The sequence below is a fragment of the Crocodylus porosus genome, unplaced genomic scaffold (genome assembly GCF_001723895.1).
Source record: "Crocodylus porosus isolate Cpor-Errol unplaced genomic scaffold, CroPor_comp1, whole genome shotgun sequence".
Lineage (NCBI taxonomy): Eukaryota > Metazoa > Chordata > Crocodylia > Crocodylidae > Crocodylus > Crocodylus porosus.
This window is the reverse complement of record NW_017728925.1, coordinates 19,046,721-19,069,514: the sequence shown is the minus strand read 5'-3', so window position 1 is coordinate 19,069,514 and position 22,794 is coordinate 19,046,721. Positions and strand designations below refer to the sequence as shown.

The 22,794-nt window shown below is 40.2% G+C and overlaps 1 protein-coding gene and 1 long non-coding RNA gene across 3 annotated transcripts in view; one reads left to right on the top strand and one right to left on the bottom strand.

Moving 5' to 3' along the window:
- Positions 1-22,618, bottom strand: part of PBX3 (PBX homeobox 3) — a 126,347-nt gene extending 103,729 nt beyond the window's left edge. For both annotated transcript variants that reach the window (XM_019541053.1, XM_019541054.1), the window contains exons 1-2: positions 22,422-22,618; positions 21,360-21,433 (exon numbers count right to left, since the gene is read on the bottom strand). In XM_019541053.1, the coding sequence (XP_019396598.1) occupies positions 21,360-21,433; positions 22,422-22,618 (271 nt within the window). The remainder of the gene's footprint in view (positions 1-21,359; positions 21,434-22,421) is intronic.
- On the top strand, positions 16,399-22,530 carry LOC109314084. The gene is made up of 3 exons (XR_002102214.1): positions 16,399-21,188; positions 21,385-21,462; positions 22,442-22,530. It is a non-coding gene; the product is annotated as an uncharacterized LOC109314084 (long non-coding RNA).
- Positions 22,619-22,794: the final 176 nt, after the last annotated feature.

The window sequence follows — 22,794 nt, the reverse complement described above, 5'->3', positions numbered from 1 at the left end:
GGGACAAGATTTCACCCTGATCTTTCTGGGCTTACTTGCAAGTTTTTGGAGAAATGACTCATGATTTTTGACTGCTCAGGTTTAGTAATCCTGCCCTGCTCCTCTTTAAAGGGCTGCACCTCAGCAACAAAGTGCTTCATGCAAGAGAATCAGCAGAAAGAATTCAGCCTGTTTAGGAGCTATTGGCCTAGTTTATATCTGACTCATGAGTTAGACTTGTGGGCACAGTCAAAATGTACAAGGAGCAGAATAGATGGTGCGTAAACACAGTTTAAAGCTTTCCTTTGCGCTGCCCTGATTCTAGTCCCACTTCATACATTCCCTGGTCCATTAGTTTTCAAATACCACAGTAGACTAAAAACACAGCCCAAGACTGGCATGGCACAAGGGCCTCCTCTTCTACACCCACAGTTTTTTCCCTTCTTCCATGGCAGCAGGAAGAGTGTACAGAGCCAAATGCCTCTAGTGGATATTTGTCACTGGAAGATCAGTTTTACAAGATGGGGATAATCTGTTGACCAATTTGCCTGCTAGCCCAAGCAGAGGGTGTTGGCAGGGTAGTGTACTCTGGTGACAATGGACTGCGACACAGTGTCAAGAACCAAATGATGAATGCTGTTCAGAACATATAGCAGAAGATAAATTTTTATAATCCTGACCAAGCATGGGGAGAGACACCCATGCTCAGTGCTGTCAACTCTTATCCCTAGTATAAAAAATCTGGGTTCGCTGCTCATTCACAGAGAAGCCGTTTACCCCATTTTTTAATCCAATTTGGGTTCAGGTATTTCCAATTCAAAACACTCTTTGATGCCAGAAGTCATTCTTACATGATAAATACTGCCCAGCAATTGCGTAGCAGTAATTTGGCCCATCTTAAACAACACATACTAAGCAAGCCTCAAAGAAACTCGTGCAGCCCAGAGAGCACTTGCTGCAGGTGCTCTGCATCCTCATGAAGAAGCCTTGTATTGTTCACATTGATTTCAGCTTAAAAGAAATCCTGCGAGTGGGAAGGTGCCATGCAAGGAGCTCCACCTTCGTTGTTGTTCTGTTATTTGCATAGCTTTAATAGGATTTTTCTATTTAACTGTGACAAACCATGACATTTTATATTTTCCCCATGACCAAGCCATGAAATTTGCCAGCTTTGTCCATGATTTACACTGGGTCATCGTTATAAGGTCTGTTATGCTTTTTAACTGAATAACCACTGATGCTTCCCCTTTGGACAGAATGAAGAATTTGCCTATAATTAAAGCAGGAATTGTTAACTGCTGGCAGTAAAAGTTTACAGCATTGTTTGACAGTTGCAAAGATAAGCCAGTAAAAATCCTGGGATGCCGTGCCTACCTGTGCTTCCCACATATCCTAACAATAGGGTTATATCTCTCGGCATCATGAAATCAATCTCAGATTAGGTAATGAAATATGCACCAGCCTTTTCCCAGAACCTTTGACAAATCACACACAATCCTAAATCTTCATAAATCACGATTAAAGACAAGTATATCATCACCAACGCATATATCTTCCCATGCCTGACCCAGAGACTAATGAGAAAAGGCCTAGACTATCTCATCTGATTAATTAATTCAAAATGTCTGCTGTTATTCAAATGTGAGGCTGGTATTATTTGAATAACACTTGACAGCAGTGCCTGAAGATATCATTTCTGATTTGTGAAGCTGGTGCTGCATAACTGATGATAGTTTATGAAAATGTTCCATCGAAGCTGCTTTTCTTGGCACAACCGTGAAAGATTTTCTGGAGAGGGTTTTTTTCCCCTCACTAGCTAATGTTGCTCATGTTGTCAAATATTTCCCAAAATCCATAAGCTCTTGGAAGCCCTGTTCTCTGAACTCCTCCTAGAATGTTAACTTCTCTGCTCCAAGGATAATTCACCAGCTTAGTAGATTTTTCTTTTTGTGGCAAAGGCTAATGGCAACCAAATGTGACCTTTCCCACAGCCACTTGACCTCAGCCAACACAATAGACAAAGCCTCCTTCCTATCCCGCGCAGACTGGAGCTCCAGAGACCGGGATGACCCTAAGCAGCCTTCTCCCTTCAGGTGCAGGCTGGCTCCTTTATGCTTGGTGACCTTTTTTTTCCTTTTTCAGAGGGAAGTATGGGTGTGGTAATCTCATCCCTTTTCTTGTCATCAGCATAAATCAGCATAAAATGCATTACAACCCTAACCTTGAATCAGGAAAAGCTGACAGCCTCCTTCATGGACAGGAACGACATTTGGTGGCTAGTCACCAAGTGATGCTTCATAAATATACGGATCGCTCCCTTCCTTTCTCCACACTTGTAATGCTGAGCCAGTGTTGGAATTCAGCTAAGTGGGCATATTTCCATCTAGTCTGACTTCCCGTCATGTGAGTTACCACCAGGACTTCTCCTTGGATATAGGGGATCAGTTCTGGCATACCTCCAACACTGCTGTGAGCCTCTCCTTGAAACAGCCCCAGGCCCAATTAACATAGTAATTACAATTATTGAGATGGTCACACTGGGAATGGGACTATGGACAAGCCTACCTCCTTTTTCTTTCAATGCCGCAGTTCTTTTTTTCAGCTAGCAACCTCATTCAGACCTCGGAAACAGTATACCCATCAGCATAAGGTACTTTGTCCAGCATACTGAGACCACATACACCAAGACATGCCACTTCCTCTGCATTGCCATAGAAATCACTGCATGTGAGACACAAGCTGTATGAATGAAAAGAAAAAAACAAACCCACCACACCAGACTGCATACAGGTGTGTGGGCTTCCAGACCACCCAAGAAACCAGCAGCCACTTCCGCGCTGTAACAGGGAAAGCTTGAAAACAAGCGAGCTTCTTGTTCACTAAATCACACTTCTCAAAAGAGGATCCTCCTCTGGTATGTGGGGGGATGTGTTTTAAATGGAAGCTGTAGCTGAAACCATTTTTTCTTGGTCTTTGACCATTAAAAATGCACTAAGGGCATGTCTACACATTGCTGTATTGCAACGTTGCTATAGTGCCATGCTTTAGTACTTCATTTGGAAGTACTAAAGCACAGTGCACTACAGGCAGTTACTGCGCCTTGCACATGGTGCACAGGTAGATTTCGCTGCCACGTCACCATAGTGTGCGCTATACCTGGGGGGCATGCTGCTACGGCAATGTAGCTGGCGATAACAGGTAGGCCCATCACCATAGAGCACCGTACAGTACTACATTGCCACAGGATGATGTGTAGATGTGCTCTAAGACTCCTAATCGAAGTCCAGTTTATGGGGGCAAACTAGGCAATTGTGACACCACAAGTCACATAACCACTGAAATCATGCCATGAATGCAACCTGTCAAAGGACTCAAGCTGAGAACACCCAAACCTGAAGAGCCAAGTGCCTCCTGGGAGGAGTTGGCCATCCTGGGGCCCTGTTGATTCAACCCCTTATAGAGTTGGACCTTCAGTAAGAACCACAGGAGTGATGTTTTGCAGGGCACAGGGCTTCAGAAGGAATTCTCATTCATAATGACTTTATATTCAATTTAAATTCAATTTTCAGTCTTACTTTAACACAAATTTTGATCTTAGACTTCTTTGTCTTTACTGTAATATTGTGTTAGGAGATCACTCAGAGCAGGGCTTTTTCCCATCCATGTCAGGGTACAAAATATCTGCAGCCAGTTATAAACATTTTTTATTTTATTAGTTAAATGTGAAACTTGATCTCATGCTCATAATAATTTTTAAACTATGCTATTCCATAGCAGTGTAGCCATAAGCACTAAAAAACACGATGTGAAGTGTATGGTCTAAAACGAATATAAATCAATCATTATGACAGAAGTAGCACTTATTTGAGAGTCAGAAGTGAACAAAATATTCTGTGTCAGCAAAATGTCTCCTGTCAAAACCTGCTCTTTAAAATTTCACTACAATGTGCTGAGACAAATGTCCTTTGCAACTCTGTATAAAGAAACATGTTCTAAATCTTCATAATTTAAACCTCCTCGATTTCCAGACAAGCAGTAAATGGTTACATATTCCTGTTGATGAAGTAAACACCATGCTCCTAGCCAACCTCAGTGCCAAATTCTGCCATCTCTTCCATCTCACACTCAAGGAGGACAGATTACATCTTTCAACCACCTACCCAAGTAGTCTGAGAAAGACACAACAATGGATGTATCCTTTTTGTTCCTCTACTGAGAGTGACTGTTGAGGTTAATGAAGGTTAAGGGGCATCAAGAAGTGGTATGTTTATGTGTAGATAATTTAGGATTCTGGCAAGCCACAGTGCAAGATGCTGCAAGGATTATCTCAGCGGCATCCCAAGTAGTGGGGCCCAAAGGAGATACATTTATGTCTTGTGTTTCTAAGCGAAGTGCCATGGCACTGCGACCACCACGAGTCTTGCTGCATGGTGAGATGAGTCGATTGCGTCACATTCTGCTAGAAGAATGTCCGTACATGCCAGCACCATCTATGGGTGGTCAATGCTGTACTCCTGACACATGACACTTCCTTTTTTCCTTCTTTCTTCTACATACTTAACCAGCCCTTTGCTCCCTTCTACTCTTTCTGCATAAGTCACGATTCCTTCTACTGTTTTCTTAGCAAGTCCCCTGCCTTTGTTTCAGTTATAAGCATTTTGGATCTCACATGTTGTTTTGGGGCTAACTCTCTTTCTTCCTACCCTTTGAGAGCTTGACAAGTTTCCAGAGATATGCTCCAAAGACAGATACCACATGATTTCACTGAGAGCTACATTAGGTCACTTTGTGTAAATCCTAGAGAAGGATTTACACTTTCTCAAAATCCTTCTCTAGTTGGGAGGACAAAGCAAGTTCAACACCTTTTAAAAATGTGTCTGCATTGTTTGTCAGGCTGCCAGAGTCTTAGCATGTAGAAGACACTAGATTCCAACTTTTAAAAGGTATAAAATTCCAGCTTATGTCGTCACCATGATGACAACACAGAATGTTTCACTTTGCAAACTCTGGGAAAAAAAATCTACCTGGGTCTGTCAGGTATATCTAAGCTAGGTTGAAACTGGCCAGGTTACACAATTAGCTGCCCAAAGGAAAACCCATAATTTTTCAATGCTATGTTTAAATTGGGCACAGTTTGCCACAAAATCTAAAAATACAGTATGAAAAGGTCTGAGACCCAACATTATTCCTCAACAAAAACGCAAATATCTAGGAAGAACAGCAGCTATGGCAAACTGTGACTACACACCACCACCCCAATTCGGATGGAGAACTACCTTTCCAAATTCATGTATAAAAAGCTTATGTTTAGAATTAAAAATGCATAAACGTCTCAACAATTCTACTTATTTTCTTGCAAAACAAGTTTATTCTTTCATTGATAGTTTCTCCAAACAATGATAAACTCTTCTCCATGTGTTGTGCCTTAGACATCATGTGCTTTTATCCCTTAGCAAAATATGAACCAGCTACTAGGCTGACAATGCCAGGAACCATGACAAAATGGATTATTAATGAGAAACTGATCTCCAGAACTCTATTAATTTATGTCTTCCTGTCGGATCCCAAAGATGTATCAGCCTTCTCACTCAAAGAAAAAAAATGCCAACATTGTACTTTGTTTTAAAGTTCTTCTTAGATGAAGAATTCATTATCCAAAGCACAGTTGTTATTTCAGTCTTCTTGTAGAATAAAGATTCTTTATCAAATATCAGAGAAAGCCGTTGACAAGCGCGAGGATCTTGCAAAATATATTTATGTCAAAAATTCAGTGAGGAACCTTAGGTTTTTAACCTTTTTTTCTCCCTTCTTAGCAGTTTTTCTTTGCTCATTCTGACCTGTCAGGTCTCTGAAAATGAAGGCCTTGAAATTCCACATGTAAAGCACTGAAAAGTACTAACATGGTTGTGGTTAAAAAAAAATCTTAATTATACTAATTATTCTGATGTGAAGGAAATTGACCTAATATGTAAAGAGAAGCACACTAGATTTCTTTGTTAAGCGCAAACAGCAAACAGACACAAAATAGCCTTTTAAGCCTTGGTGAAAAAAATCTATCTAATCTATGCTTATCATAATATTTATGAAATAAAAAACAGAGGGGAAAAATTGCTGTAATGTACTCTGGGTGACCTCTGCTTTGGAGAGAGAATGAAAACAGCCTTTTGCTTTTCAATCCCCATCAAAGTGGAGTTAAAGGAGGGACAGCATTCCCTTGCTCACTGCCATTAATCATTGCTTTCTTCAAGCAAGTGCGTATTAATTTCTGTCATCCCAAACATCATCGAGTATTGTTACAGCACCGTTCACTCCTCATTCACCACCAGTTGTTACCAGTTTCCCTACACTGAGCAGAGACAGGGTGAATCGTGTGGATTTCAGTGTTAGAGGCCTTTATCCCTGGGGTGCTGACACCAATTAAGCCATTTCAAGAAGAAATGAGAGCAGGCGCAACCCTTCTATGTAACAAGAGCTTGCACCTAGCATTGGCAGGTTGCCATTTTCTGTTGCCTCACACTACAAAAACACTCTGCCACATCCTCTGGAATTATACAGCGTGTTTACATTGCATCTTAGCAGCATCTTGGCAAATTTTTTTAGGCCTGAAATGTATATCTCGGTGTGCAAAATTCTGCAATCGCATTTAAGGGCAACTCAGGACAATATTCCCAGATATCAAAAATGCCCGTGGGTAAGATTTATGAACTAACGGACATTTTCCCTATTGCAACATTAAAAAAAAATTCAAATTAGTATTAAAGAGATGGCAAGGAGTCAGACTACCAGAATGAGCTGTTCTCCTTTGGTTAATCCTGGCATCAGGCATACATATGGAACAACCGACTACAATTTTAACAAAGCAATATATTAGACTTTCTAAATATGAAAATGAACTGGGTACTGTAATATGAATAACAGCTCAAGCTTGATTAGCAAAAGGCTTCTTTACACTGTTGCATCCGTCTTAGTTTTCTTTTGGGGTTTGCAGAGAAGGTAAAATTGCACATTTTATAAAAGTTACCTCAAATCCCTCAATCCAACACATTTAATGAGGTTAATTAATATCATGTGTGCATTACTAAAGTGTGTCTAAAGATTTATCAAACTCTCTGGCAATATTGTTGATTTTTTCTGACCGCTTTAGATCTAATCATTCTCCTTGTTTTAGACATTTACATCTGCTTTTAAGTTTTTATGGTTGCCTGTTGGCAGGCAGCAAAGTGGAGCTGTCGATGCTGCTGCAGAATAATGCAAGGTTTGTTATGAATTAAATATTAGAAACCTTAACGCAGCGGCCAATAAGAATTATTTGCCTTATTAAAGCAGCAGAAGACGCTGATTAAATTTTCATTGCATTGCAGTCTTTTTCCCATTTCTGCTTTCAATTCATCATTCTAATGTATGAAAGGCTTGCCGAATAATGGCATGGGGACTTAATTTCTGGAATGCAAATATGGCAAAGAAAATACCATAAATACCCTCCCAGAAAACATTAAACAGTCAGTTCTAATTAAGTGAATACTAACTAAGTAAATATTCTCTTAAAGGAAAAAAAAATAACTCAAGATGTCAAGAATTGCAAAAAAGAAAGCACTAGAAATAAAGGCACACAAAAATGATAGCGCAGCTTCAATGATCTGAAGGTTATGGGGGCACTGGGTAAGTTTGGATCCTCTAGGTTCCAGAGAGTTAAAGAAATTTTTGTCGTAATTAGCAAATTAATTGGAAATATGACTCTGTTTCGAGTAACTGAGATTGTACCTTATGTATACTGTAAATGTAGAGATTGTAGTCAGCCACAGGTTTTATGATCGGTTAGCTGAGTATTTTCTTTAAAAAAAGAAAAACATAAGTAACACTAGTCAGCTTGCTGGCACAGTACCAAATTTTCATAAAATTCCTTTAGGAAAAAAAACATTTATTCTAAGGGGGGAAAAAGACCAAATCGAAAGGCTATGTAGAAAATGAAGCTCAACAGTAATACCAGCTGGCACTTTTTAAGCCAGTGCTGTGTACTATTGCAAATATATTTAGGAAAAATAGTCAAAAAACGTTGTAATCATATGTCCTATCCTGAAGGTTGTTCGTGTTTCTGCCTTAATGTGCATCAGGAAGAAAATGAACTTCAAGTATCCATTTCCCCTAGAGAAAATCTCTTCCCTGAAACTCTGCAACTAATGAAATGGGGATCTATAAATAGCAGCATCATTACCATGAGAGCACTTGCTTTGTACCAGTCTCTGCCTCTGACCCTCTTTACACTAATAACTAGTAGACTTCGATATAATTCCTCTATAGGATGATCAATATTAGGACAGTTAAAATGTGATGTACATTTACATTGTAGGACATATTTACTGACCCAGCTTGCTACAACATAAGAACATGGAATGCTACCTTGCCCTGGCTTTCTCTGCTCACACTTATCAGGGAGTTTCTTATTGTCTGAAGTGAGACGATGGCTGCTCTGGAACTTCTTTCTGCTATTATGGAGACAGGCGTTGTGACAAGACAAAAGCCATAGCACACCTGACCTGCTCCCTACTGAAATCCTGTCCCATGAACCTCATTAAAATGGTTACTCCATTCCCAATATTAGCCACTGAAGCATTACCAGAGCACATTCTTCGTTAAACTGTTGAATACGATAAGTGAGCATTTCATCAGTAGGTGGAATGATTTGGAAAGGTGTTTCCCTCCTGTTCAAAATACAGTATTTTCCATTGCCATAGATCATTTTAAAAAAAGTTAACAGATATTTAATTTCACTCCCAATTGTAAATTAAACTGTGCTAAAAAGAGTGCAGTTCAAGGATCTCGAAAAAACAAAAAGTATTTATTAGGTGCCTGTGGAATACTCTACCCCTGCGGTAATTTATTGATACCCAGATATTTATGTTGCCCTTCATTAAAGGTAAATATTCCCTTACATTTGCATCTCCCACATACAAAGAGCTCAATTGTTCTGCTAATTTCATCTCTCTTAAAATAAATATGATAAAACGTTCCAGTGGGTGGATGAGTTTAAAGGCTTTTATTCTCTGTGACAAAATTATTGATGACAACATCATAAATGGCACTTACTCCATATCCACATGTCACAAGAAAATGGGAAATATTAGCTGGGTCTCTCTCGCATGTGCGGGAAGGAAGGGAGAGGCTGCTCTTTGTGCGGCTCCCCGCAGCCGGCCGAGCCCCGCACAGCTCCGCAGGGCCGGGCCGGGCCGGGCGCGGCTCCCTGCCTGCCTGCCTCCTCTCCATCCATCCTGGCTCCTTGCATGCCGCACAGCCCCGGGATAGCTCTCCCCGCACCTCTGTCATGCCTAATTAACAAGTCAGATGTACCATTTCGAAATTTTGCAATTAACCTGCTAAAATATTGCTGGAGGATGCTAATTGTTATGCCAGTTGCCATAAAAGCTCATTTGCATAACTGATGGGTGGAAAACAATTAGGAGCGGCGCTCGCAGGCACGGACCGGGGGCCCCCGCACCGCAACGCAGCCGCGCCGCGGGTCCGTGCAGCCCCTTCGGGACCCGGCATCTCTCCAGCTCCGGTCCGGCATGGTTGCAAGCAGGCCTGCTTGGATGCAAGGAAGGGCAAGGGCTATGCGAGGAGCTTTGGGCTGTTTCTTTTCAACCGGGGGCTGTGCTTAACCGCTTCCCACCGTCCAAGAAATGTCACTGTACTGCTCACAGACAAGGCTCTTTAGGTAAACACGAGATCTTTCGTTAGACCGACTAAAGACTTGGAAAAACGGCTCTTTGCAAGCTTTCGGGCACAGACACCCGACATCCTTTTTTGTGCCCAGAAGCTTGCAAAGAACATTTCCCCCAATTATTTAGGAATAATAAAAGATCTTGCCTTTACCCAAAGAACCTTGGTCCAATAAAACATTGCATTGTTATCCAAAAAGCCTGGCCTGCCTGTGTCCTTAGACCAACACGGCTGCAAACAACACCCCTGCACTGCTAGACTTTTCTCTGTTGACAAAAACTTGCCAGTGCAACAACAGGGGCATGGCAGCGTTACAGCTGCAAGACACGAATGCCCCGTTTCTTTCCGAAATATTAGAGATTTGGAAGTTACATAACAATCCCGGTGATTAAACAGCAGCTGTTATGATAATCAGTCAGTAAAAGGAAATTGATTTGTTTAGTGCTAGCAACTACAATATTATTAGACTCTCAGTATATTGAAAGGAAGAAATATTTCCTTTATTGAACACAAAATGCCATAAATTTAGGTAAACCAAAATTAGTTCGTGTACTACACTGACATCCAAGAATTTATGTATATAGAGTCTATCATTTAATTTTCAGACATTCAATTTCTATACTTGGTCACAGTCAAAAGGTCAAGAACCAACAAGTCAATACGTTCCCAAGCATCATATCGATATCACGTCACAGCTCTAACAAGTGGAGAGGAAGTAAGAAATAATTCACAAAAATTCCCGGCTGCTCACGGAGGGTGAAATTCTCCCCTGTGCAGTGGACCAAAGCAAGGCCCGTGCACCAGCTCTGCCTCTAATGGCCAAAGGGCTTGTTTGGGGTCTCAGCACTGGGCAAATCTCACTTAACTGCCTGTACCCTGCCAACACCAAGCTCTTGGTAAAAGCGCTCACTGATATCTTAGGGACAAGGGTTTCAGCCAAAGGACCCAATTCTGTGGTCAGTACTATGACTAAGGACCCTAACAGAGTTCTTGCTTTGCTTAAAAAAAAAAAAAAAAAGATTCAACAAAGGAAAGAAATATGAGGTAGAAAAACTGATCGTTCCCACTCCATTTGAATAACAAGTGAAAACCTAAAAATACCTCCACTGCATGTTATTACCAACTGTATCACTGGGTTTTATAGTGACAGGACTGTGCTATAATTTTTGAGAGAACCTCGGCATAAAGCTCCATAAACCCAACCACTCCTGTAATGTATCACCTTATCTAGTGCACAATCATTTCCACAACTTTTCATGTTAGTATAATTTGTTCAAAAATGGTAATAAATATATCCTTGAAGTCAAATAAGAATCATTGCACAATCTACTGTAACTTGTTCTTACTAGTGACAGTTAATCATGCCACCAGGACCTAACATAAAAGAAAATAAACAAATATTTCAGCATTACTTAGTGCAATTACAGATATTCACTAAAAGCACACTTCCTCCTTTAATCAACAAACATTTGTAATCAGTGCTTTAAATACCCTGCCAATTGTGTAATGGTATCTGTGAACAATCATCTTCAAAGTAACACATCAATCTTTGTCAGTCGTGAGCAAGGGGTTTCTTTTTCACTAAATTAAATAAAATCAGGACTCTATTTTAATTGTGCTACAGGCCTGATAGGTCTACCCATGAATTAAAAATACTGTCACCCCCAATTAACACACAGAAAAGCAGAACATCCAAGAAAAGCTTAACTTGGTTACTCTTCAACAGGTGGGACATCACTTGATTTATAGTTTGCCTAAATGATAATGTCCACTAGAAACTGTTTTGATGGGTCATTACCTATATATCTTTACAGACAATATTTATATCATTTTTTATTATACTTAATGCTTGTGCAACACTTTGCAACTTCAGTGTGTAGTATAAGCAGTTAATTAAGCCTTGCAACAGTCCAAGGTGGTTGAATGATAATAACCCAATTGTAAAGACAAGAAAACTGAGGCACAGATGTGACATCCCAGACCTACTGGAATCAACACCCAAACTCTCATTAATGTCAGCGGGCTAGGATTTCGCCCAGACGATGAGCGACTTGGCCATGTCAGGGCCTGGTCTCGTTCCCACTGAAACCAGTGAAAGTTTTCACTGGGAGCAGGGCCATGATTTCCAACCCAGGAGCTCCCCGCTCCCAGTCCTGTGTGTTCCACATGCCGGATTTGTATGCATGGTCTTACATGAGTAGTGACAGTCAAGTTGGCCTGCAAGAGTTTCCCATAGTTAGCCCTTTCCCTGGGTAGTCTGTAGCTGCTGCTGATACTTAGTTTTGTGGCTTCAGATACTATTTTGCTCCTATCTCTTGCCAGAATGGTTTCACATTGTAACTAAGGTTTTAAGGTTAAGAATTCCTAGTACAGATGCTTGGGTTCTAGTAGTTCAGAGTATAATGGGAAGTAACAATAACCAAGCATTTCATTAAGGAAGGCAGTCAATGTGGTGAAATTGGAACAACTTCTAACCAAAACTGGAGAGCGGGGCATGTCCTCCCCTCTGCGGCAGGCTTGTAACTTCCGTTTACATTCATGGAAGTTAGCCTTGGTTGCAGACCCCACACTGCGCATGCATGCCGGCTGCCTTGATTTGATAATCCCCATGGCTCTCAGGAAGTCACTGTGGCTTATTGTGTCTTATGTTTTTCATGTTAAGGATTCCCCTGCAGTGTTAGAATTCAGCTGCCAGAATCAGTGGTCTCGCTTGCACATGGTGTGACCTGCCACCATGACAAGATCTTCCAATTTTTATTTTCTTTTAGGGGAGGGGGTGGTTGACTAAAGAGGCTCATCACAATCATCATAATTCTGAGACTAACCCCTAATGGGCTTAGAGGTAATAATCTGTAGAGGAGGGGTGTCCAGTGAGCATATACAAAATCTCACATCCTACAAGCAATGACAGAGAGCAGGCTGAAGGGTCTTTTTTTGTTTGGGGGGGGGGGTTGGGGTTTTTTTTTTTGTTTTTTTTTTACATTTTTAAATATTTTTTCCTTTTCCCTGTATTACTTCTATGATATTTTTGTATATTACTATGTAAAGAAGAAATTGAACCACAAGACTATATTAAAGTGACACTAGAGGCTGAATCAAAACCACAAAAGCCAGGAAATTTAGAGCTAAATCAGAAACTCTTATCTTTGCCTCTTCCTACAGTGCCTTAATACTGCAGGGATCTCAGCACAGTGATCTTACATATCATATATGCTCTAATAAATAGGTTCAATGGGTTGAGAAAAGGGCAGAGTTTAAGCATTAACTCAGAATTTCGTTGCTCTGATGGCTTCAAGTCAATCCCTTAATGTTACTTTAACATGGTTTCTGGCAGTTGAATAAAATCTATGGCCAATGTTACAACTCCTCCCTTCCTAAATGAACCAAAAATCTCTCTCCGATTTACATAAGAAATCATGGGGAACCCTGGAACTGCGTGGGGATGATAAAAGCTCCAGGCTTGATTTCCCATGTATCCACACCTACCATTGACTTCGGTGGCTCAGGCCCTCACGTGAATCTCAAAAAGTAAAACTGGCAAACACATCGCCACACATGCTTACTGCTCAGCCCAGGAACATTTAGGACTGATAGGAGTTTACAATAAAAGCTGCGAGGTGTATCTAAAAAAAATGCCACAGAAATCAGACGACACAAAGAATTTGAATACTTTCCTTTTGTTAAGGTACAGTAACTGAGAACACAATGAAATACTTCATGTTCAGTATCTCCCATTAGATCAATTAATATTCAGAGAAAGCCTTTAACATGAAGTTTAAATAATCATAGAAGGAGAAAAAGAACCACCAATGTTCTAGAAGCTTCTCTAGACCTTTCAATCAATTTTATTTATATGCAAAACCAAGAGAAACTCAGAAAAAACAAAGCTCCTCCTGATGCTAAAGCTCTCAATTTACTGACAGGCAAATGGCTTCATGCTGCCACTTAATCTCATTTCTTGCATAATGCCCTCTAATTAGCATATCAAAGTGAATTAATACTTCTAGGGCATTAGCAATGGGAAAATCTGCTCCAGGCTTCACAATAGCAGTTAAGCAAGAGCCAAGAAATCCTCAAAAACACCACAAACCACTTTGCATTGCAAAACTGTTCAATTTATTTATCCTCTCTCTCTAAACACTTTTACCGCACACTGTTTTACTACTGTTCACCAAACAAAATGATAATTGCCAAAGTTACCAGCATCTGTAATGCCTGTTTAGAATCTTAATTTAGATTATGTAGCTGAATATATCTAGATGCTTTCATTGGCTCTGTCATAAATGTAAACGTATACTGCCCAACGGTTATGCTTTCCAGCCTTTTTTTAAATGCAAAGAAATGTTATTTTTTACCTGTAATAAATTATTAAAAATTAAATCATACATGAAAAAGCCACCTGCTGGACAATGCAGACTCACAGATTAGCTTTAAAAGTTGATGCATGATATAAATATACAAAAGGTTTTAACCTGTAAACACATAACAGAGAACACCTCCCAAAATGATTGATTTGTTATATTGTAGAACCCGTATTGTTCAATAATTCTTAGACAGCACTGCTAGAACAATTTAATGACTGAACAAACTGAAGTTGGATTTCTCTTAAACAAAGGAATTAAATTTAAAAAAAACCAAACGAGATAAAAGAAAAATAAATACATAATGAGTCTGTGCATATAAATGTGTGCAACATAGGTTCTTTTTATCAAACTCCTTCTGCATGCAATAAATAAACATTGCAATAGATGCTCCGTCAGCCAATGATCCTTTTTTTCTTCAGACAAAAATTCATTGTCTGTTTTCAATCACAGGTCATTTCGTTTGCAAAATATATGCCATAATTAATAACTGAGGACTGAAGAGATAAAAAATGTAATAATTTCAATTATCTACAGAAGAGTCTTTCAAAACTAAGCTACAAAAGGAAGAAAAAAGCAGGCTAGTAAGCATAATCTAAACCTCTAAACCTATGGAGAGAGTATAAGCTCATATGTAAGGCTAATGACAAGGAGAGGAAGAAAATGTCAGGTTAGCTGGTGTTTGATGTTTCTACTTCTGGTATACAAATAATAAGAATAAAGTTCTGGGAAAATAAATTAAATTACTACAGATATTTATGTAGCATTTTCCTCCTTTCTAAAATGTGCATTCTTGCTATTGAAAAAAAAAATACTCAAGCATCCAGTTTTATTTCCCCTCACATGCAACTTCCCTGTTTGTTTACTCATGCTGTAAAGATAACACTGCAGAACAGCTCTACAGTCCGGCTGAAAAGCCTAATTCATCAGTTTGGTTGATGAAGTACTCTAACTTTATAAAAGCAGGGACTATAAGAGCTGACAGAAACTTTAATAATTTATATTAAATATTGATGTGAATTATTTACTCCATTCATACTTAAAGACACGAACTGCCTACCAGAGAAAAGCAAATGTGACAAAAGGTCAACATGATGGTGAAAAAAGGCAGGCTGTGTCAGGCATGTGTTATCTGAACCATGCTGATCACCTTGATAAGCGAATAGCATTAAACATGACTGCTGAGAAAACAAACAAAGCATTCTTCTCATGGTGTCAATTCATAGAATACAAACAACTACATCTAATTCCATCAATTATACAAGAAGAGGAAAACTTCCCTCAGAATCCCTATTTATTTTGACTTGCTAGTATGCAAAAGTAGTATTAATTCTTAAACGTATTTAGCCAACCATCACATATATGACTCAGAACTGTAAAATACTCTAACAATATAAAAATACATACAAACAGAACTATTTAACTTTCCTATGTTACTATTAACATACATTGCACAGATATTTAATTTTTATTATATTTAGAATCCGTTTAATTCGGAATATATTTGTCTAAGCTTGACTGCAAATATCATTACAATAATGTTTCACACAAATCAACATTTAAATTGAATATAGTATAATATCCATATTATGGAAGTTTGTTTCTTTCATTGAAAGCTGAAGGAATTGAGCAGACAAATCTATTAAATCTGTAAAATAAAGGATGGTCTAGCTTGCATCATTACCTACCATTATATTAATTTATTCCTGAATTGGCAAAAATGATTTGTTACAATAAACATCATGATATAAACCAGGTGGTACCTCACAATCATCTAAAAATATTTACAAGTAAGCAAGCCTGTTTCAAATTCAAGAATAAAATTAAGCCCACTAAAAATGAGGCAGAAAATAAAAGAATTACCTGCTCCTACTTGGTTAGTATTGACAACCAAGTCTAATTTTATGTTATATGCAGGGCAAAAAAATGGACTGGAAACAGAGAACCCTGTAATCAAGTTGCAGCTTGTTATTTAAATATATCAAGGAGCACTAAAATGGCTTGGCATAAAGGTAGTATGTAGTAACAGGTCTTCTAAGACATAATGTAATGCATTTTTTCTTTTTGTGGCTGAAAACAACCACAAGAACTGCCCTATTTTCTTAGCCAAAAAGCAGAAAAATCTCACTTTTAAAACACCACCATGGAGATAAAATACTATCTCTCTAAATGCATGCTTGAAACAGATGACAAACTGACAATCATATATTTCATTCAATTTAATTTTTACTAGTAAAACATTTATGAGGAAAAGTGATGTCATTACCATTACGGTGGTGAAACTTGCTAAACATAGTCCAAGTGATTAGAATGTTATACGTCAAGTTTTAAATACATCATTCAAGATTTTAGTTTATTATTATTTTAAAAATCTAAAAGTTAAAACCACATAAAAATTAAAACAAAGAGTAAGCAATCCTAAATAAAGATGGAGATTTTTTAATACACGCTGTCTGTTTTCTATTCTAGTCCAGGTACATTAAAAATTAGAAAAGCATCTTTACAAGAACATCAGTATTGAATATTAATATATACTTAAAAATAGCTTAATTTAATAAAAACAGCATCAGAATTCACAGTTAAAAATACCTACAATATATAAATTAGAATTATGTCATTTCACTGTTTCACATTATTTATCCTTCCAAGATCAGCTAAAGACTGTTTCATTGTATTGCAAATTGTTGACATGACATGATAGTTTGCAAACACTGAAATTAATATAATGTAAGGAAACAAGCTGGTAATCCAGGTTAAAAATAACCTACTCCAAATGAGAAAGGGATTCATATTTTCATATTCTTACTGCAAGCAAGGGGATAGGTGGAGGGAGGGAGGGACTGTAGGTCTTTGGAATACTGGTTACCTAATGGGCAGTTTAAGGATTTCACAACATATTGACCAGGGGTGCTCATAAACACCTCAGAGTTGGGACACATACCTCACTAGGGAGTTATGCTGAGAGTGAGGACATGATCTAGCTCTTTAATCATTAGAGTGGCATTCTATGGCTGGTTTTAGTTGTAGCAATAAAAAAAAAGGGTTTCTAGCTTACATGGCAAACAGCAAGAAATTAATCTCATGGTTAACTTCACTCTTCATCTGTTTTTCACATCTAAATTTTTTCACTCTATGAAATAAAACTCTGCACGAGGGCAGAAGATCTTTAATGATCATTTTCTTCCTCTCTCTTTAGACATAAAAAATAGTTCAACCAGCCCAACCAGCCAAGCAGGCCTTTCTCTTCCCCTGCGGACACCTCCTGCAGTCGAGAAGTTCATTAAGTTTTATGATCTTCCCAAGTCAGTCCTGCTTATATGCCTCACAAAGGCCACAAATCTGGCAAACCATCATGTATGCCATTAGGCATTACTAGTAAATGAATGCTATTTAGGGTTTGTGGTGACAGTAAATTAGGGTTTGGTTGGCAGCTGTCATTGTTTGGGTTGAATCTTTTTTAAAACATCAAATTTAAAAAAAAATGAAATCAAGAAAACATGATGTTACAGATTTTCCACCAGTCCAGTCCAGAACTCAATAACACAACATTCCACTGGGAAATAACTGCAATTCCCTAACCAATTTAAGACCATAAGAATTAATATATTTTCATTTGCATCAGCATGAGTAAACATAGTACTTCAGGTACAGAAACGTACTGGAGTGTAGGGGAAATCAGACTGTGAATCTAAGGGTTTTTCTGACAGTAAATAATCGACATACAAAAACCATATGCGTGCATAAGTATTCGTTATCTATTGGTAGGCAGATAAAGACAGAGTAATGCCAAGGTATGCAACAGATGTGACTCTGCATTAAAAGTACTACTTAAGATTTTAAAGTAATGTTAATGGAAGAGACACAGATAAAAATCTAATATAAAGGAGTTGCTAGACGGAGTGATCTTTCTTATTTCCATATTTTACTAAGATGACCTCAGGAAAACGTTGGGGTTCATTTTTCTTTGTTGTAATTAAATAAGTAAGTGGCAGTTTGTAAAGTATCTTTATGAAAAACCCTGGTACCTGGTGGTTGTCTCTAGGAAAGGTGATCTGGGTATATCAACACTTAAGAAAAAATGATAGTTTAGCAAACACTATTTTTTAAACTTCAAAATAAATTACAGGTTAGATTTTGTACAGCTAGTGAATTCCTTTAAACGCAAGAAATACCTCACTGAAAAAAAAAAATCCTCTTCAGTTCCTCATCCTTGAGTAAAGGAGAAAACCTTTAATAAATGTAATGCATCCACTAATCCTGGAGGGAAATGTCTAGGGGATCTGCTATGTTTGCCTCACCTGAAAATGGGGGCTCCAGCAAACATTCTCCGTCTACTGAAATAAGGAAGTCCTCCCTGGCTGCACTGAACACAGTGGAGTACTGAAAATGCATGCAAGTAAATACAAAAAGTAACTTGTGGTTGCATTACTTATTTCAGGAAAAGTGATTGATATTACACTTTATGCATGGGCAAGATTCTCTCTCTTTTAAACTCGGTACTGATACAGACATCATAGTAATTCCTGTTACTAGCACCAAGGTACACTTTGCCTCAGATGAACAATTAAATACAGAAGCACATTCCAGTTGCAGCTAAACTAGATTATCTAGAGTAAAATCCAGTGAAGACAAACTGGAGGGGAAAAAAACCTCTAACTGAATCCCAAGCTGTTCACCCTACAAGTTCAGAAGTCTCTGGAAACAAATGACTGTTTGCACTGTTTCTCATGGATACAGATGAGAGAAAATATGCTAGATTTTGTTTTCACATTTGCTTTGCATTGGTAACACTTACTGAAGTCTATACAACCATTTCATCTCAACTAGGAGATCCTGAGTGAATGTCCCCCTATGGGAACAGTTTTAGAGGGGGTGGATTCATCTCCATCAATCACTCAGTGCATTAATCCTATCCCTCCCATGTTGCTGGGGCTGGCAGGATCTCGCCTTTGGCCAGACAGACGCCTTCACTCTTTGTTGGTTCTTAGCTATTTTACAAAAGAGATAACTTGCAAACTTGGCTCCACTAGTCGGGACACAAAAGCAGGATCTCAACTTACAAGTTATCACTGAAATACCCCAAAACATTTCAAATCGCAAAATCTCATCCCTTGTCTGTTTCCTTCTTGCTTCTGAAGCAGCAAAGGCCTCACTAAACCCCCTCTGCCAGTAATCCTTGTCTCTGAAAAGACTTGTTTTTTCTTCTCAACTCACCTCTGACATGTGGTTGACTATACTTTTCTTTCAAAACAGTGAAGCTAAGCCCTGTGCAAATAAGTGATCGCAGGACCTACGCCTGCCTTCTTAATTGAAATCTGCCTGCTGCAAAATGTCTAAACACCAGGGGCAGGTTGCTTAGTTAGCTCTGAAGCTGTCTGGGCAAAAACTTCAGAGAAAGGCAAGAACACAAATACAAACTGAACAAGGGAAGAAGGGATCTGAACAGTAATCAAGGCGAAATGTGCGTGTATGGGGGGAATTAATCCCCTTATCCATAGTAATATAATGCAATATAAAGCAGAATCAATCTTAATATTCACATCACAGTCAATACCCTAGTGCTTAGCTGTCAGCAAAAACTGAAGTGGAGCCCTGATAGAAAGGAAACCCTTGGACATTAAGCAACATAATTTACTGAGAACTATGCACTTTCAGGCTCCTGAGCTAAGATTCACTGTGATTTAATGTTTGATATCTTATTCCATAGCCACATGCATTTTTTGTCGTCAATCTGCAATTAAAAGGACTATAATTTAATTCCAGATGTAACTAAAAAGCTAGCCTACCATTTTGTTTTAACTTAGGCCATAAGCAATTTTTTTTTGCTTCTCATGAATGAACATACCATACTTTGCCAAATCCCCCTTTCTAAGAAATTATTAATTTTCCCCATGCCGAATCAATGGTGTCAAAGAACACAAAAATTACTACAACCCTCCAAACACCAGGAGGCATTTATTAGTGTGCCCTCTTCATATAGCATAGGGAAATTAGTTTGTCAACATTGCTGAGAAAAAAGATCTGGTACTTAAAATATGACTTCATAAAAAAGAAAGGCTTTGCTGTTGTCACGACAAGCAAATATTGGCACACAGCATTCACCACTTTTGCCACCACTTCTTAACTTCACCCTTAAACAGTCTAATCGTTAATACTCTCAAGTCCTGAGCATCAGAGTGTTTTAGTTTTTGTTAGGTTTTCTCTTCAAATCAGATGCGTCCAGAGCGAACAGTATATTCAGACATGTCAATGCTGACAAAGTTTACTGGTCCCCTTTGCATGTTCTGTATTAGAGGAATAAAGTGTTTTTGAATCGCATACATGGTAAATGTTTGTGAAGTGCTTTGAAGAATAAAAGCACTATATAAGCATTAGGTGTTGGTGTCATAGCAGAAACATCATTTACCTAGGTTAAGCCCCTAACACACTTGAATGTGTGGCACAAGCTCAATAACTAGACTTCTAAAAACAGAGTCCTTTTAAAATGGGATGTACTTCGGCCATCCTACAGCTGTAAATCCTTAGTACTATAAATATACACAACTTCGTGGTATTAACCCCATCTCCTCCTTTCACTATTCCCTACTGCTGAAATCCACTATTCAGAAAACTTCCGTTTCTTTTATATCTTCCTTTTTTTGTTTGTTTGCTAAGCAAGCCAGATTTCTGCAGACAGGAGGACATGGCTAACATGTTCCATGGGCAAAACATAACGCTTCCAGAATAAAGATGCAAAAATCTCTGTCATAATACACAGGAACGTATGCCTGGGTACGCACATTATTTGTGCACCATTTCTAGAGACACATGCAGGTCCCTGAGCAACTCAGAAGGCTCCAGCCCATTTCCTGCCTGGTCAGGGCTGTGTCCTATGGCAGATCCTGCACTAATTGCAGGGCTCCACGAGAAGGTGGCCCGAGTCAAAGAGAAAGTTGCCGGCCAGGCTGTTCACTTGCTCTCACTCTGCAATTGGCTTCTGCAAGCTCCCATCGCTCCTTTAAGAAGCTGCCACACAAACAAGGCAGCTGCTCTGTTCCTTCCCTGATTGCAGCCAGAGGGGGAATGGACTCTGCGGACGGTGACACACGATCATTTTCATCTACATTTCATTTTACATCGGGATTATGAATTGTAAAATTTGCTGCAGATTTATGGCACCCCCCTCTCCCCTCCCCTCCCCGGGATGAGAAGCAGGGAAGGAGGCAATGATCAAAGATGGCTGCGGTGCCCCGAGCAGCCCGAGCCGGAGGAGAGCCCCGCGCTGCTCGGCTGGGCAGAGCCGCGGCCCGCCTGGGCTCTTACCTGTTTTCTCTTTGATTTCACACAGGACACTGAACAGAGCAGGCTTCATCCTGTGGCAGTTCAGTGCATGCTTTCTGCAAAACAGACAACACAAAACACACGGGTTAGCACCAGCTATTGAGAATATGGCGCCTTTCTGCAAGAAACTGCTTGAATTGCCGCGCTGCCCCGCGCCCTGCAAGGCGGCGGGGATTCAGGCTCATGCGGAGTGGTGCCCCGGGGGCTCGGGCCGGGGCAGCGGCGGTAGCTTGGCCCGGGGCGGGTGCAAAGTACCAAACATCCCGGGGAAAGGAAGCGAGCCGGGGTTTGACCTCGGGGACAAGGGGCGCAGGGAGCGGGGTGGAGGGGGGGCGCCCCGCTGCTGCCCGGCCCGGCCAGGCCCGGCCCGACCTGCTTCTGGGCATCACATCAGCTGTGTGCAAATGCCCCGCGATGCCATGTGCATCCGTCACCGCCTGTCTGCAGCCCTTTCCATGCCGCTACATTGCACCTGATTTATTGGGGGGGAGGGGGGGGACGGGACTTCCAGACTTCGCCTTCTTTGTTTTGTATTTACTGTGATTGGAAACATTGAGGGTTTTCCCCCTGCAGCAATATCTTGTCAGCTTCGCAATTCATCTGCCGCCACTTCAGGGGCAGGAGGGGAGGAAAGAAAGTTACACTTCTTAGCAAGCAAGCGAAGCCTCCCGGAGCACAGACCGATTTTGGCAGCCGCTCCGGGACGGGGGTGCGCCAGGGGGACAGGCTGGGAGCGCCCCGAAGGCACGGCGGTGAAATGGGACTATCGCAGCGAGAGCGGTAGTGCGGTCAAATGGAGGAGAGGGATGGGATGAGCATCGCGAAGTGATAGATCTAGCGACTTAAAAAAAAAAACAACCCCAAATGAATAGCAACTTGGGCTCTGCCTTTGCTTCTTTGTATTTCTCCCACAGTATTAAGAAGTTGCTCTAACGGTGAGACTCCGCAGAGAAACAAAAACCACACACACAGACACACAAACATACAGACACACACAGACACACACAGAAAAAAAAAGAGAAGGTTTAATTAGACGAAACCAACTTTGCTTGTGCCTCATCCAGGCTTTGGTCAGTGATGGTCATGATCTGATGGAGGATGTCTCCGATGTCCTGCTTCCTGCCGTCGCCGTCTGCCCCTTCGTGTCCGTGGGGAGGAGGCAGAGCCATGCCCCCCTGCACCGAGTGGCCGGCCAGGTTCACCCCGGCCAGAGTCTGCAGCATCCTGGACTGATCATCCATGCTCCTCCCGCAGCCCGGGCGGGCGAGCGGCGGCGGAGCGGAGCACGAGCCGGGCGAGCGAGCAAGGAGCTGCTGCCTCCAAAAGAAAAGGCAAATAAATCTCTCTGGCTCTGGCAGGCAGCGGCAGTTCCTGGCGGGAGAAAAAAAATTAAAAAAAAAAAATAAAATCTATATAG